The sequence below is a fragment of the Octopus bimaculoides genome, chromosome 1 (genome assembly GCF_001194135.2).
Source record: "Octopus bimaculoides isolate UCB-OBI-ISO-001 chromosome 1, ASM119413v2, whole genome shotgun sequence".
Lineage (NCBI taxonomy): Eukaryota > Metazoa > Mollusca > Cephalopoda > Octopoda > Octopodidae > Octopus > Octopus bimaculoides.
The window spans coordinates 87,493,309-87,511,436 of NC_068981.1; the positions used below are offsets into that span (position 1 = coordinate 87,493,309).

General features: G+C 35.0%; 1 protein-coding gene across 1 annotated transcript in view; it reads left to right on the forward strand.

Annotated features, from left to right (window-relative positions):
• Positions 1-15,628, forward strand: part of LOC106876323 (uncharacterized) — a 21,112-nt gene extending 5,484 nt beyond the window's left edge. The window contains exons 3-11 of the mRNA XM_014924823.2: positions 1,653-1,799; positions 2,818-2,964; positions 3,954-4,069; positions 5,082-5,205; positions 6,422-6,499; positions 8,761-8,832; positions 10,410-10,574; positions 12,956-13,031; positions 14,221-15,628. Coding sequence (XP_014780309.1) covers positions 1,653-1,799; positions 2,818-2,964; positions 3,954-4,069; positions 5,082-5,205; positions 6,422-6,499; positions 8,761-8,832; positions 10,410-10,574; positions 12,956-13,031; positions 14,221-14,357 — 1,062 coding nt within the window. The 3' untranslated portion in view covers positions 14,358-15,628. The remainder of the gene's footprint in view (positions 1-1,652; positions 1,800-2,817; positions 2,965-3,953; positions 4,070-5,081; positions 5,206-6,421; positions 6,500-8,760; positions 8,833-10,409; positions 10,575-12,955; positions 13,032-14,220) is intronic.
• Positions 15,629-18,128: the final 2,500 nt, after the last annotated feature.

An 18,128-nucleotide genomic window follows, 5' to 3' on the forward strand; every position in this document is an offset into this window, starting at 1 on the left:
GCAATGGCCCAGTGGTTAGGGCAGCGGACTCGCAGTCATAGGATCGCGGTTTCGATTCCCAGACCGGGCGTTGTGAGTGTTTATTGAGCGAAAACACCTAAAGCTCCACAAGGCTCCGACAGGAGATGGTGGCGAACCCTGCTATACTCTTTCACCACAACTTTCTCTCACTCTTACTTCCTGTTTCTGTTGTGCCTGTAATTCAAAGGGTCAGCCTTGTCACACTGTGTCACGCTGAATATCCCCCGAGAACTACATTAAGGGTACACGTGTCTGTGGAGTGCTCAGCCACTTGCACGTTAATTTCACGAACAGGCAGTTCCATTGATCAGATCAACTGGAACCCGCGACGGAGGGCCAACAACATATTAGCGGCAGTATTAATATCAAGAGGTAATATTTATTCCCACTTAAATGTTTATACTACTCTAACAGAACTTCCATGTTTAAGTGGGGGATAAATATTACCTCATTGACTTCAAAAATGTTAGTATGTAGATTTTTCTCCCAGTCACTTCATAATTTCACTAATAAATGAAATTATCATTTTAGTAATTGGGTTCAGTCCCATTGCATTACATGGCATGGGCAAGTATCTTCTACGATAGCCCTAGGCCAACCAAAGCCTTCTAAGTGGAAATGCTAAAGGGTTAATATTTGTAAAGCATATGGCATGATATAAAATTTCAATACTATATAATTTTCAAAAACCAAATCAGGTAGGTGAAAAATTTATCCTAATCTGAAAATATTACTTCTGTTATGTTATAATGATTATCTTGAGAGCTACATGAAATTATAAAAACCTGGTCTATATGCTTGAACTGTCTAGGTTGATGTATTGTGTTTCTGAATCAAATCACAATAACGTTAACCTCTTTGCTCCCATCCTGCCAGAGATCACCCATGGCTCTACGGTACAAACCTCCTGTTCTAAAGTGATGTAAATTAAAACCTTCCATCAAAATTTCCTGTTACTCTACATTCCAAACACCAGCTTAATAAATGATAAGGCTATTTTCCTAAATGCTTCATTATTTTCCAAATCAATTGAAACAAAGTGTATTTCAACAGAAATATGGTAATGGAAGGGTTAAATTCATTTCATATTTCTGAGTTGATTGCTTCTGAATTCTCAGTATAAACCCCACCAGGTTTGACTTTGCCTTTAATTCGTTTGGTGTTTTTTTGTTTGTTATAATAGCAAGATAGAGAAGTATATTCAATTGATTATATCAATTCATCTTAACCCTTTTTGTTACCATATTTCTGTTGAAATGCACTGCCTTTCTTTCAATTAATTTGTTAAAATAATGTAAAATTTAATACAATAACTTCGTCCATATTAACATGGTGTGGGGAATATAAATTATTTTGAAAGTTTACTTGAAGATTTTAATTCAAATCACTTTTAAACAAGAAATTTTACATACACTTGTTTTGGAAATTGTTTAATTTAGAAAAAAACAACACCTTCTGTAATGTAAAGTATAACAACAAAATAACAGTATGAAAAACATAAAAAATAAAGCCCTTATTATATAAAGTATTCATACAGAACAATAAGTGGATTAATGTCAAAACTGATTCAAACTGGATATAAAATATCTTTCCTAAATTAATTCTGTGATCATTGTCTTCATAAATTGTAGGCTGAAAAATGCATTGACCAGTTCCAGTTTGAGCTTGCTCACAAATTCTGTTTACGAGCTATAGAAAGAGAGCCAGATAATCTAAAAGCACTTGAAACAGCAGGCCATGTCTTAATGGAATTGAAGCAACATGACGCAGGCAAACAGGTAAGTAATAAATTGAACTTAACATGTCAAAGTAAAGAATAATGTTCATAGCAGCATTACCCTGCATTTGTAATACCCAATCATTTCATCAGTGCTTTTGCTTTCAATCTTTTCTCAGGTTTTATACTAAACACCCATCTGTTGTTGCCATCATCTTCATCTTCTCATCTTCACCATCATCATTATTATATAACATCCATGTTGCATGGTTTGGTTGGTTTGACAGGCTCCAATGAGTCCAAGGACTGCATCATGCTCTGTTGTCTCCTTTAGCATGGCTTTTACAGATGAATACCTACCCTTCCTAACACTGAACTTTACACTTTCATTTCCCACCAATTTTTTTATTGCTGTACTCAAGAAGACTCCTCTACCACAACAGAATTCATACTAATGTTGGTGCCACATTAAAAGCACTCAGTATATTCTGTGGAGTGGTTGGTGTTAGGAAGGACATCCAGCTATAGAAACTATGCCAGGACAGACAATGGAGCTTGGTGTGGCACTTGGCCTTACTATCTCTGGTCAAACTGTCCAACCTATGCCAGCATGGAAAAAGGGCATTAAATGATGTCGATGAGGAGGAGTTCTATCAACATCAAATTTTCTAGGCCCCCTAGCTTACCTTTGTAACTATTGACAGTGGTAAAAAACAAATCAGTGTAAATACCCAAGTTATTTGATTATTTCATTGAAATATTAGAAGTACCCTTACTTCATGTAAAGGCTTCTAAAACTTCTTTCACTGGTCATTCAGTTGAATCAGCTTAAAACAGTCTCATTTACATTTCAGTTGTTTTTATTATTTTTCAATTTAAGTTTATAGAATCCATTATAAATAACCAATAAATTTATGATTCTATAAACTTAAATGCAATAAGTGAGACTTGATAACTAAATTTATATTTCAACTTTTACAATGTTAAAAAAATTATTAACAAAGTACTTTATTCAGCACAAGATTTTTTTTCCTTTTTAATGTTATTAATTATATTTTTTCCTTTTTCTTTTTTTACAGTTTTTCCTTAAAGCTGTTGAGTTTCAACCCGATCTTGGTCATGCAAAGTACATGTATCTTGGACAGACAGAGCAAGGAGAGTCTTCTGTCCGGTATTTCCTCAAAGGAATTGAAGTTATGCTTAAAGAAAAAGAATTAAATAATGAGGTACGAATTTTTAGTTTCTTTTGTTTATTACCAAAGAGAAGATCCTCATAGCATAAACATTTTGAAAATGAGGAAAAAGTTAGGTTATCCAGGTATTATTTACAAAATGCTTTTTAATATAACTACTTGGGGTTTTATATATATATATATTGTGTGTGTGTGTGTATGTATGTGCATGTGTGTATATGCGTTTTTGTATGTATATATATGTGTGTGTAGCACGACCTCCGAACATTAGGCCTCAATGAGGCAATGACTTCTGACCGAGACCTTTGGAAATATGCTGTGCGTGAGAAGACCTGGCAAGCTACATGAGACCAAAATCCAAGACCTCTGCCAGGGATGTAGCTAGCCCACTTATGCGTACCTTTCCTTCATTGGACACTAAACTCGGCTTGCGAAGACCTGTTGGGGCAAGCGAAAGCAAAATCGTGAGGGCACCACCGTTCGAGTGTGATCGTTACCAGTGTCGCCTTCCTGGCACTTCCTGGCACACGTAAAAAGTCATTTGAGCGGGACCGTTGCCAGTGCTACTGGACTGGCTCCTGTGCAGGTGGCACGTAAAATACACCACTTTGAGCGTGGCCATTGCCAGTACCGCCTGACTGGCCTTCGTGCCGGCTGCACGTAAAAGCACCCACTACACTCTCGGAGTGGTTGGCGTTAGGAAGGGCATCCAGCTGTAGAAACACTGCCAAATCAGATTGGAGCCTGGTGTAGCCATCTGATTCACCAGTCCTCAGTCAAATCATCCAACCCTTGCTAACATGGAAAGCAGATGTTAAACGATGATGATGATATATATATGTATGCCCAATGTTCTATTATAGTGTCACATTTTAAATATTCTGGTGCAGTTCTTGGACTTGCCAGCCCCTATCAAACGGTCGAACTCATGCCAGCATGGAAGATAGACTTTAAATGATGATGATCTTTCTCTTTTGCTTATCGTACATATTTTTCAAACATGTACTGTATCTTGTCCACAGCTTTCTAAGGCAGCTGAGGGTTCTACAACACCTGCTGAAGTAGAATATTATGCATCAGAACGAGACATCTCATCAGCTTATTGTGCCATTGCAGAGATTTACATGACAGACTTATGGTAAGTGTAATTACTTTTCAAATATCTCTATCCTTTTAGCATTCAAACTGGGGATCTTTTCTGTTTGGCTGCCATTTTTCAGTTTCTTCAAGTTTTGTTCCAATTGATTTTGTATTTGATGTATTGAAGTAGTTTTGACTGGAAATTCGCTTTCGCCATAAATCAATAAATAAAGAGTTAATAGCTTTTAAAGTTTGCAAATTTTGGGGAATTTAACCAACTGAAAGCCACAAACATATAGATACCTGTTTCCATAGTAACAAGCCAAGCTGTTACAGGGCTGCTTACCCTTGCGGTTATTTTTTGCTTGTTAAATACTTAAAGCACAGGTGGTTGTGAGATATGCTAAGAAATAATAGCTAAATAGGCCTTAAATCACACCAAAATTTTGGGTGGCAGGGTTGCATAATTGTATGAATTCCCATGTGTAGAATATAAATTTGCAAAAATTTTCTGAAAATTCCAAAAAAAATTTTTAATTACAAGGGGTTACATGGCATGCACAAAGCAGAATTCTGCCAATATTTCATTTGTTTACAGTTGACAACATGTGCTGTCACACACAAAATGACAGCTTCCAAATCCTGTTTTCTGACTGGGTAAAAATTATCAAACTTTAAACCTCTGTAAGAGATTCAGTGTGGAAAATTACATAAATAACCAAATTTTAAAATTTTCACTAAACTTAAAAATTTCCACAGGTGCAGCCAAACAGAAAAGATCCCGAACTGGCCATATCCGGCCCAAATGTTCTATCTTGTTTTATGAGGAAACCAACCAGATCCAGCCTTTCACATCTATCCTACAGTGTCATTCTACAAATCGACAATCACATTGAAATCTCAAAACTACCTGATAATGCATGATTAATTAAAAACAATATGAATAAATAAGCATTACATCTGACACAGTAATCTGAATGCTAAATGGTTAAGTTTAATATCAACAAGTTGATTTTTCTAATATTATTAATATTGTACTTTTCCTTTTTTGTTATTATGTCTTACTTTAGTCTGGAAGAAGGTGCAGCTGACAAATGCCAAGAAAATGTAGAGAAAGCTGTTGCTGCTGACCCTCAAAATCCTGAAGCCTACCAATTAAAAGCCCAATTTCTAATGAATATTGAAAAGATTGAAGTAAATATCTGCATTTCTATTATATGTCTGTTTTAAAGGTGCAGATGTAGCTGTGTGGTTTTGGGTTCAATCCCACTGCATAGCACCTTGGGAGAGTGTCTTCTGCTATAGCCCTGGTCTGACCAAAGCCTTGTGAGTAGATTAGGTAGATGGAAACTGAAAGAAGCCCATCGTATGTGTGTGTGTGCATGGGTAATGAGATTGTATGATAATTGTAAATGAATATCACTGTTATGCAAGCTGTGTCCTTCATTCCTAATATTCCAAGAAAACACATCTGGTTATAGAAAAATATTATCTTACTTGGAAACAAGTGGGTGTTGGTGACAGGAAGAGAGTCTAGACATAGAAAATACACCTCAACAAAATTCCATTCGACCCATGCAAGCATGGAAAAATGGATATAAAAACAACAGTGATGATGAATATATTGTGTTTGTGTCAAGTTTGATCCCAAGTAATGTATGAAAATAAATTCATAAAAATATATTGAAAGATTGAGAGAGAAACACCTCCATTTTGGAATGAAATAATATTAATTTTCAATTGTTTATTTTGAATGCAGTTATTTTCATGCCTTCACTTTTGAATTTAGGTCAGTGAGATTTCTCATTTCAGTTTTGATATCAGTTAATCTTGCTTTAGTTGATAAATTAAGTACCAGTGAAACACTGTGGTTAATGTAATCAATTAGTCCCCTCCCCCAAAATTTCACGCGTTGTGCCTATACTAGAAAGGATTATTATTCATATATTTATAAACACATATTTGTTCACTAATATATTTACTTTCCAAAATGGAAATTATAGATGTGGCCGATGCCAGTGCCGCCTGACTGGTTCCACGTGTCGGTAGCACGTAAAAAGCATCATCCGAACGTGGTTGATGTCAACCCCCGCCCCGACTTGCTCCTGTGCCGGTGGCATGTAAAATGCACCATCCAAACGTGGCCAATGCCAGTGCTGCCTGACTGGCTCCTGTGCCGGCGGCACATAAAAAGCACCCACTACACTCTCAGAGTGGTTGGCATTAGGAAGGGCATCCAGCTGTAGAAATCTTGCCTGATCAGATTTGAGCCTGGTACAGCTTCCTGGCTTGCCAGGACCCAGTCAAACCGTCCAACCCATACCAGCAGGGAAAATGGACGTTAAACTATGCTGATGATGATGATGATGATCCAACATATCATTAAATTATATTAATTTTTATGTTTCAGGAAGCCAAAGAAATGATTGAAAAAAGTGTATCTTTATGGCTACCTCAGCTTCAAGAAAATGATGATGACATACCTGAGGTTAGTTTCATACTTGAATCACACCATTTTTATCTAATTCAAGTCATTATTTTACCCAATTAGAAAATGGTAAGTATGCAGCTAAAGCAAGACATGTATCTTCATAAAAATATTAATACAAATGACACATCTGTAGAAGAATGAAAGAGCTTTCTGTATTAGATGTTGAACTTACTAATACAACAACTAAATTAACCATTTAGTATGTCCTTTGCATCACAGGAAATATTCTGGAGACTAAAGCAAGTATGAATATCTGAGGCTTTGCTGTTCTGGGAAAAGCTTTGTGTGAGACTTGAGACAGAGCCAGGGTGGGGGAGAGATGAGAGGCAGATGAGTCAAGTGAATCTAAGTGGAGAACGTATGTAGCTTGGGGTTTGGAGGCAATTATAATAGAAGAGGCAACACTAACCTATGATGTTACAAGCTCTATCATAGTGCATCTGTGGGATGCAATCTAGGATATTTGTGTGTGTAGCACAAATAGTACAGCATGTATATATGAACAGTACTGAAATGTAAGTCACAGTTCAGAAACTGAAAAGGACTGAAGTATTTTCCAGTTCTAAATGAGATGTGGCTTTGGTAATATAATGTTGCAGTGAGAGATCAACGGGAATTCCTAACATTTGTGGTGACTTTGAGAGTTTCAATTATTGATTGTCCATGACTAAAGAAGTTTAGGTACAAAAGTGTTTCCTTAATATGTGTAGGTTGTTATGCACCAAAGACACATGGCTCAGTGGTTAGAGTATGGGACTTACAACCATGAGGTTGTGAGTTCAATTCTCAGATCAGGTTGTGTGTTGTGTTCTTGAGCAAGATACTTTGTTTCACGTTGCTCCAGTTCACTCAGCCATAGAAATGAGTTGTGACATCGCTGGTGCCAAGCTGTATTGGCCTTTGTTTTTCCCTTGGGCAACATTGATGGCATGAAGAGGGGAGACTGGTATGCATGGGTGACTGCTGGTCTTGCCCAGACTTGTGCCTCAGAGGAGAACTTTCTGGATCTTTATCTTCTTTACACTGTTATGCTCCACCACTACCCCATCATTTTTTTTTTATGTATTGTTGGGTCTAGAGGAAAGGTCATTGCCTATGTTGTTTACACACCATTCCTAGAGTGGTCAGATTGATGCCATTAATGTTCTTCTAGAACCTATGTAAACTATCACCTGTGGGAATGACATGAGCAGAGAAGGAATTCCAAAGGACCAATGTTCTGGATATAGTGATTAATACAGGATCTGGGGTAGAAATTGGACACAACAAGTATGACTAGAAGAGAGGCAAGTGTAATGGGAATGTATAATTATATGGCTTATAAGTATTTTGAATTATGTTTTTGTGGACAAAGTGCATGTCAGTTGGATGACTCCAATGTTATAATACCACCCCAAGAGTGATATTATAAGCAGCTGTGGTTATGTGTTGTAAATGACAGCCGCTGAGTTTTTAGAAAGATTGTGGAAACAGCCAAACCTTGGAGCATATCAAAGTTAGTCAGGGTTTGGATCAGAGAGAGCTTGTCAGCACACACAGCAATGGTGTGGTCCTAAAAGAATCTTGCAATTCATGAGATGAGGGATGGATGCATCTCTTTGATGAGCAAATTATCTAGGAGACTCTCGTACCAGACAAAGTTAAGGGCTTTGTTGATGTCAAGTGTAAAAATCACATTACTTTTACCAAAATTCTCATGAATGAGAGATGATGACTGACATAGAAAAGCACGAGTTTAATCTATCTCTATGTGAGCCCTAGTTATAGTAAATGCAGATTAAATAATTAGCAAACTTTAGTAGTTTGCTTATTTATGATTCCTGCAGAGAAATTTGCTTCCTAGCAAGGAAGTTACTGAAAAACAATGAATTACCATTATAATTCTGTAATATGAAAAAGTTTAATAATGTCAGATTACATATAAGGCAGTTGATTAATGAAGTTATTAGAGCTGTACTGTATCTGTTCTGGCTCTCTGCATTTTGAGTTCAACTCCTGCTGAAATCAACTTTGCCTTTCATCCTTTTGAGATGAGTGTTCCCCCTCCCCCTCTCTCTTTGAGAAATCAAAGAAAAGTGGGTAATACCCAAGGAAACTTCAGGATTTAAGGATCCCACCACCTAAAACCACTGTGTATATTATGGTTATTGTCTCTTCATAGTGTTGTAATAATGTCTCTTTCAATTCAGTTTGCATTATATTTAGTTTATTTGATATTTAGAACTTTTGTAATATTGTATGTTCTGTTATATTTCCAGAATATGCCAGGAGTGAGCTATGACACCAGAATTGTTACTTCAAAAATACTTATTGAACTTGAACTTTACGAGGTATTTACTGTTGCATAACTTTTTTATTTTTCAAAACTTCACTTATATAGCATCAGATTCACTCACTACTTGTTTCTCTGGGATTGGTCCATTGATGTAGACACCTGATGAGACTCTGATAAGGTTCAAAATTTGATCAAGGCTATTCATCATCTTTCCCAATCTACAGAGAAATAATTATATTTGCCTTGTTTGTATATATACTATGTAAAAGGGTAAGGACCCCCTTCGGTCGTGAATGACCATGGGATTGCATCTAGAAAGTTACTCTCTGAGGCACAAGTCCAGGCAAGGTTGTTTATGGAAGACCAGCAATCGCCCATGCAGCCTTCCCTTTCCATGCCACCGATGTTATCCAAGGGAAAGGCGAAGGCCAATACAGCTTGGCACCAGTGATGTCCGAACACATTTCAATAGCTGAGTGAACTGGAGCAACGTGAAATAAAGTGTCTTGCTCAAAAACACAACACACAGCCCAGTCCAAGAATTGAACTCATTACCTCATGATTGTGAGCCCAATGCTCTAACTGAGCCATGCACCTTCCCATCTATTATGTAGGTTACATATATTCTGTCATACTTTGATACTGTGTGGAGTGGGATCTCCATTAAATAAAGTGTTAAATACTTACAGTATGCAAATTAGTAGCTCCAGGTTTTCTGAAACTTCTGATTGCATATAAACAAATTGGCTACTTATTTCTCTGGAATGAGTTAAATGATGTAGACATCTCTGATAAGAGCCCAATTAGGTTTGAAAATCGATTAGCCCTTTCATTACCAAATTTTTGTTGAAATACAGTGCTTTTGTTTCAATTAATTTTGAAATTAATGAAGAATTTAATAAAATAATTTTGTTATTATTGAGCTGAAGTTTGGTACATAAATTAACATGAAATTTTGAGGGAAGGTTCTTAATTTAGACCAATGTAAACCAGGAAGTTTATATTATGTACTAAGGGTAGCCTCAGGCAGGTTGTTATCAAATGAGTTAAGGCTATTCATCTCTTTTCAGTCTACAAAGAAATAATTAGGTTGTATGCTGCTAGATAGATTTATATATAACATTCTTTCTGAGCATGACCATATTTACAAAGTTTTATTAGAAAGTATTGAGAGCTCAATCATGTTTGAAAATTGATTAAACCTTTCATTATCCATATTTCTGTTGAAATACAGTGCTTTTGTTTCAATTAATTTTGAAAATAATGAAGAATTTAATAAAACTATTTTGTCATTAAGTTGATATTTGGTACATAAATTAACAGGATATTTTGAGGGAAGGTTCTTGATTTAGATTAATTTAGATCACTGTAAACCAGGAAGTTAATATGTTTATATCATGAACTAAGAGTGGTGTCAAATGGGTTGAGGCTGTCCATCTTTTTTCAGTCAGTGAAGAAATAATTAAATTTGCAATGTTTGTATGTCTACTAGATAGGTTTATATATAACATTCTTTCTGGGGTTATCCATATTTACAAAATTTTGTTAGATGACTAAGCAATGAACACAAATCTTAAGTCAGTGGATAAAATTTACGAAACTTTCTAATTAGTTCTAATGTTTTATTTTCAGACTGCCAATGAAGTTCTGTTCACTTTATTAGATGAGACAGATGAAGATCCACATGTTTGGTACTTGATGGGATATGCTGCTTTATTGGAGAGTTCAAAACGTAAAGGAGATGAAGCAGAGGATTGTCTTACTAATGCTAGAGAATATTTGCAGAGTGCTCTTAAGGTATGATTGTTACAGAATACTTGACAACATTTTGGACTTTCGCAGTTAAACCAATGCTGATGGATTTCTTTTTCCTTTTAACTTCCCTACAACTCATTAATAGAGGTATAGGGGGCTGTCCTTGGCAGAATAGAAGCATGCACAGGAAAAAAGTGAAAGTGAAATGGTACACTCAGTGGAAAATAAAATGATTGAGGATGATATTGAGAATACAAGAGATGAAGAAAGTTGTTCCAGGGTTGGAGAGTGGGAGCACAAGAAGGTCGGGGATGAAACAAGTGCCATTTCACTCTCGTATAATTACAGAGGCTAAGTGAATAATGCTGTAGTCAAAGGAGTAGTGGAGAGCTGGGTGTTGGGCAGTTGAGTTGTAGGGAAGAGACACATCAGAGATAGATTGGGTGCAGAGGCATAGACATAAACAATATATTTTTAGGACCTAATTTTTGCTGAGATGGATGGGTCATCTCTTTTATACTTGACATCCATAGGTCATTCTTCCACTTCATCCTATGATTTCTTGGGTCTCCTGCTTCTACAGATTCCATCTATATTTAGCAATCAGCACTTTATGCAGCTGTCCTCATTCATACACATCACACAACCATATACGTGCAGTCTTCTCACTTGTACACTGAAGAAGACTCCTAGTATATAGTAAAAATAAATTGGTTTTCAATAAACACACTGAAAAAAGTCGGATGTTAATACTGTTTATATAAGTTTAAGGTGCAAACTATTTTTAAGTGGTGTAGTAAGAGTCCCACAGCTGTTGGTTCACAAAACCACCACTGACTTAGTGATTACGGAGTTTATTTATTAAAATCAAAGTGGTAGAACCTGATCCTCTTCATTCAAATTATACCAATAGGAGTTGAACTCTTATAGGTGTAGAACACCAATACTCTTGTGTTTGGAAAAGTGAACTGTTCTATTTTTGGTACCTATTTGCAAGTAAGTGGTCTTGTTCATTTGAGAGGAATACAGCATAACATTTATTAACAGAATATGAATGACCTATCTTCAGCTAGTTGACTGGAACTGTCAATCAACATCTTATATTACGTTTTCTATGCTTTCATGGGATGGATAAGTTGTCTCCAGCATATCTCATCACCTGTTGCAGCCCATTGTTATATCCTTTATAAGGTTTAACTTCTTGTAATGAGCCTTCACCATTTCTTATGTCATTTTTAGTCTTCCTCTTCTACAAGTTCCTTCTACATAAATTGCTTGGCACTTCTTTTATCTGACTCTATACCAGTCTTTCTGCTGCATACATCGATTTCTTCTGCCCAGATTTCTCTCAGTTCATTTGTGCTGTGACATTCATACACACAAAGATTACCTGTTACTTATCCAGTGGAGCATGCTTAACTCATTTCTTTCCAGCATTCGTCCAGACTCCACATTCCATACACATGTTTTGTTGCTATACAGCATTGCATTATATACACTTTACTCAAAAAGAGAATTCCTCTGTTGTCAATAGAGGTAATAGTTTCTCAAACTTACTCCACCACATTCTTACTTTAATGTGCTTTCAGAGTATCCTCCTCAATTACTGGTTCAGTCACCAAGGTAATGGAAACTATTAACTACTTCTAGGAAGCCTTTATATCATTTGAAAGAATTTATTTTATGGGTACCCTTACTCTTGTGCATCTATTATATACAAAGTCCTTCTTCTCTATTAGCCTGTTTGTGATTTCACTGCATTTCTTGCTAACTTTTATCTTTACTAGGTTTACTTTATAACTCCCCAATTTTAGGTTTTGCTTCTCTGCTTTTGGAATTTATTTATTCTTTGACTTTGAGAACTGTGTCATGAGTACGCAGAACTTCCTATAGACAATCAGTCTTAAACTCTGCTGTTATGGCCTGATGAACTATAATAAATATTTGAAAGCTGTAAAACAAACTCTAATGGACTGCTACCTGCAAGCCTTATTCCTTGTTGGTTGAACTTGTTCTCATTTAGCTTGTTCAACTTTCACAAGCCATTCATTGATACTTAGTTTTCTTAGCAACCATCAACTACATAGTATGGTACCCTGTCAAAGGACTTCACCAGGTCAACGAACATTAGGTAATTATTTGTCTAGGCAGGTATTTTTTGGCCTACATAGGTTTGTTTCTCCAAGTTTCATTTCATTTTTAAACTTATATGTATTGATTTTTCTATCTCTATTTCTCCATCCTCTTCTACACAGTCCCTTCAATCACTGTCCACCCCCCCACCCCCATACCCTGTCTTCTGTTGGTCTTATCACTCTGGACGAATATAGAAGTAGTGAGGTCTCAAGTGCTTTCTTTTAACATCTGATTCAAATTGTGATAAATTTTGGCTTTATCTTTGTTCATTTTTATTTCAAATGTAGACATACCACAAAGTTGAATTTGATGATGCTGAAATGCTAAAACACATTCAAGAAATGATTGAAAAAGTTGGACCGGGTAAGCTAGATTTTCACTTTTAACCCTTTAGCATTCTGATAACTCTGTCAAATCTAATACTTATTTATTCAGATTGTTTTGGATTTATCATGAATATGTCAAAGCTTTGAGATTTTGAATGAATGTTTATTCTTAGAATGACATTGTTAGGTAGGTGTGATAAGTCAAATGTGGCTGGTTTGAACATAAAACAGCTAGAATATTTAGGTCGGATGTGGCTGGTTTAAATACTAAAGAGTTGATTAACTCTGTAATGATTTGAGGGATAAGGTATTTCAACGAGAAACTGACTGTAGAATTAACTTGTGCTTGAAGTAAATTACAAACCACCCTAAATAATTCATGTAATTATAACTGAATGTGTACCCAACACATTTTTTGATTACTGTATTTCATGGCATATAAGACACTTCTTTTTCAAAAACAATGTTTCCAAAATAAAAAAATCATATGTGAAGTTGGACTTCCCATAAGCTTTAATGCACTAAAACCCCATTTTTCTTGAATATGTACTTGCTGAAATCAGGTGCATCTTGCCTAAAAACCAACTGAAAATATTAAAATTTAAAAACTGTTATATAAGGAACATAATTCCTGACCACTGGTTATCTATCCAACACATCTGTAACTCATATCCAATTATATACAAACATTAGTAACACATCCAAACATAAGAATTACCATTTCAGTTATACTTGCAAAATCAGTTTCTACTTGGAGTCTAAATTGTGTGCTTGGTTATCTTCATGATAAGTTCAAAGGCATTAATTCTATATTACACTGATCAAGTTGATCTTTGCTGTATCCACTGAATAGAACATGCCCTCAATATCATCCTGCAATTTGTATGAAATACTATCATTGATCAACATATTTCATATTTTCTAATTAAGTATGCTTCAACTACTGCATTCACTGCAGGACTTCTTTCTATCTCTTTATGAATGTTCTGGCAGGATACCAACTCCCAGTTTTTCAAATTGACTGAACTTTTTTCATAAAATTCTCTAACAATCTTCTGGTATGTGAGGGTTGTGGAGGGTAATGGTCGTTCCTCTTTTCTCTTTGATCTCACACACACACTTTCTTAATTAAGTCTACCTGTAGCACTGCTGACAAAAAAATAATTAGGCAACATAGGAATCTTCATTACATGTTTACTAATTTGTTTGTATTGCTTTATATACAGGTGAAGATGAAGAAGCTGCTCCTGAGGCAGCTGGAAATGTGAGTGAAGTAGATTTTGAAACTGATGGTGAGAATGAACAAACATCTGACAAAACAGAGAATACAGAAGCTGCAAAACCAATGGAGCAGGATGATTGAATTTTGGACAGTTGTTGACTTTGTAAATAAATTTCATTGGGGGTGGAAAAACATCGTTGTTCATTAAGTTTCTTGTTAAACTAAATTAAATCAATTATTTATAAATTAACACATTTATTGAATCTTCATTTATTCATGGATTGATGTTGGCAGGTAGAGGAAAAACACAAGTTTCAGTATCTTCTTATTCTTGTATGATATTTGCTGTTCTTTTGGAAAGGAATTATTTCCTTATTCACAGAAAATACTGTACTTTACCTTGTCAACAGAATTTAGTTAGATAAACAAGAAGAAAAAAAACTGTCTTTTTTCCTTGTTTTGAAACAAAATTTTTTTTTTGTGATAAAATTATGTGTATGCTTATAGACATGTATCCACATACATTTGCCGTTGAAGAGAAAAATTTAATGGAACCTACTGTTCTAAAGTCTAAAATTCAGTGGGTTTATATTGTAGTTTTTAGTAGTTTAAAGAAAGGTGGCCATTATAGTTCTGTTTATGAGACAGACAACTGTTAATGTATTTTGGCTGCCTTTTCTTCAATTGGCTTGGTGAAATCCTCTTGATGATTGTAAGACAGCAAATCCAGGCTCCTAATGTCTTCCATTTTCTCTGAATAAATTTTAAATGAAACATCCTGGTTGGCTGCCAATCTGGCCTGTTTTGGTGCTGGGTCTCGCTTTCTCTGGGCCAAGTCATTTCAACTATAAACACTTTCATAAAGAATCTCATTAAAAAAAAAGTTTAAAGATTTTATTCATTTACTTTTGTTGCCATCTTCAATATTATATGAAAAGAAAGTCTTTACCAGATGTTGCATTTGTTGTTATAGCTCTTTTGTTTTCTTGGAAGACTACAAAATTGCTGTGAAAGCTTTTGAAAAGCTAAATTCCTTTTGTTATATATATTTTTGTTAAATTATAAACCTTTAAGTGTGTCTAATTTAGATTTGCAATATGTTAGTAAGTTTCTAGAACCATATTCCTTGGCTTCAATGCTTATTTAAATATTAATCCATCTTCATAATCTTGACCATTTGTTTATGGTTAATTCCAGTGTCATATTTAATAGTCCTCTTCAAAAAAAAAAAAATTCTGATTGATGAGTCCTAGAATTAATAAGATGCTTTTCTATTCTAACCACCAAAGAATATCTAAAAACTGTCTATTTCATTATTTCTCTTCATCACACCATATTGTTATTTGAGACACAGCAAACTTAATAACTAACTGTACTGTATGAACTATTTGAATAAAATGCTGTACAACTTGTTTGCACCTGTGTTCATAATTATAACAATACAATAAGCTTTAGGGTCCATTTTTAATACTGTTGACACATCACTACTTTTGGTAACAAAAATTTATTCAAAAAAAAAAAATGAATTGACAGTGCTATTTGTTTTCACATGTTTTTCCATGCTTGCATGGGTTGACAAATATGTTACTGAGGCATTGTTTTACAGCTGGATGCCCTTCCTATCACTAACCCTTCTTTTTTTGAGAAGAAGATCTATTTCATGCAGCTTCAAAGGCACAAAGTGAGTAAGTGGTTTTATGAGAACTGACAACACCACCCATACATCACAACTTAGATGCAAGCAAGATAGATGCAAATAAAACATACACACACAATAGTCTTCTTTCAGTTTCTGTCCAGCAAATCCACTCGCAAGGTTTTGGCTGGCCCAAGAATATAGTAGATGCTTGAAGTGTTACACAGTAGGAATGAACCCAAAACCACACAGACTGGAAAAGAAACTTCTTAATCTCACAATCATGCCTGCACTTATGGGTTTTCTATATTTCTTATTGACATGTAGATTATAATTATTCCAAAAGAATAGTTATGAATCTACATGTCATTTGTATATTTAGTTAATGCTGTATTAAACAAGATATGAAATAAGTATATATCTAAAGTATGATGTAATTAATTAGAAAATTGAGGCTTTTCTCAAATACATTAATACAACGAGGGATATTTCAACTAAACCTAAACACTGGAAATTGTTTCAAGATTCATACCTACATCAACATAAAGTTAATAGGGACAAAATTTAATTGAATGCCTTGAAATTAACTTCTGATATGTAATAAGTGACAACAAATATTACTATTCTAGAAAAAAAAACTATGGTTGAAACTGCAACTAATAGTTATATGGGTAATTAGGCTAAAAATAAATATACAAGTGAAATATATATGTTTTAACCCTTTAACATTTAAACTGGCCCTGATTTTCCAATTGTTTTATGTTCAAAGTGACCAGATCTGGGCTCTTACACCTGCCCTACAATGTTATTCTACATTAAACTACCACATCATTGAAATCTGAAGTATATGAGATAATGCATGATTAATTCAAAACAAAGAGAATCAATAATCATTACATTTGATAGAATAATCCGAACACTAAAGGGTTAAAATACTGATAAGTATTACTTGCAGTAGCTAATGGGTATCCAAAATGCATGCAACAAGTTGCACGCGCTTTTTAGATGACAGCTATATTTTCTCTTCTGAAAATATAGCTGTTGTCTATTCATGATGATCAGAAATGTTCAGTTAAGTGAGTTTATGACTTTTTTTTTTTTTGTTATGAAGATATCCTTGTTGAGTATAGATTAATATTATTTTCTAAGTATTTATGTATGTATTTTTTTGGTTGACAACTTTTGTATTATTTCAACCTCAAAATTATGAGAGATTTCATGATCAGTAGTTGAAAAGCAATAGGTAATACTGTACCTTTTAGTATATTTGATTGTGTACACATACAGCTTAAAGAAACTTATCATTCATTAGTTTGAGTAGCATATCCAGTTTGTCTTAACTACTTGACAATACACAAACTATGAAAAGCGTACACATACAACTATGGAGTTGGGAGGAAGGAATATAGTGAGCATTAGAGAACTATACTTTAGGTTCTCTGCTTGTTTGATAGTAATAGAAAGGGTAGCTAGCTGTAAATGTTTAAAACAAAAACAAAAAAAAATAAACTTGTAATATTCTATAACATTATTATGATTGTTTTTTCAAAAGACTTAATACACTATTTTGTATCAAGCTCCAGACTAGGAAGTGCAAATAGATCTGAAGGGTAGGCTGGTCTTCCAGAGGAGGTGGCAATAACATTGCTCTGACCAGACACATTCTTACTTTCCAGGAAAGCAAGTACAATCATCATAGCTGAGCTAACAGTGCCCTGGGATGACACTTGATATTTCTCACCAACTGTAGAAAGCCAAATATCAGGAATTGGCTGATGAAGCACTTTTCAAAGGATGATGCACAGCCTCATTCCTTACTGAAGTCAGCTATTGCTGCTTTCCAACAACATGGTTCACTATTTCCTGCAGAAGATTGGTTTGGAGCTCAAACAACTAAAAATGACCACCAAGGAGATCAGTATGGCAGCTGAAACCAGCTCAAAGTGGCTATGGTTGACAAGAGACTGCTGATGGAACGCTTCTGCAAGCAAACACTAATTCAGACAAAGCATACAGGCTAAGGAATGAGATGCTTATGACTGATACAAAAAAAGCTTCTGACTTTAATCATCACCAGAAGAAGAGCTTACAATGTCTCTTAGTAACTCTTGCAGTTTCTGAATAGGATGAAGCATCTCTGGTGCTTAATTATTTCATTAACTGGAATAAATGTTTTTGACAGCTTCCCAAGCAATTTTTTTTTAGTCAAATAGTTTAACCATAAAATTAGACTCAGAAAATACATTATCATTAGCAGCAGAGAATCAGTAGAATAC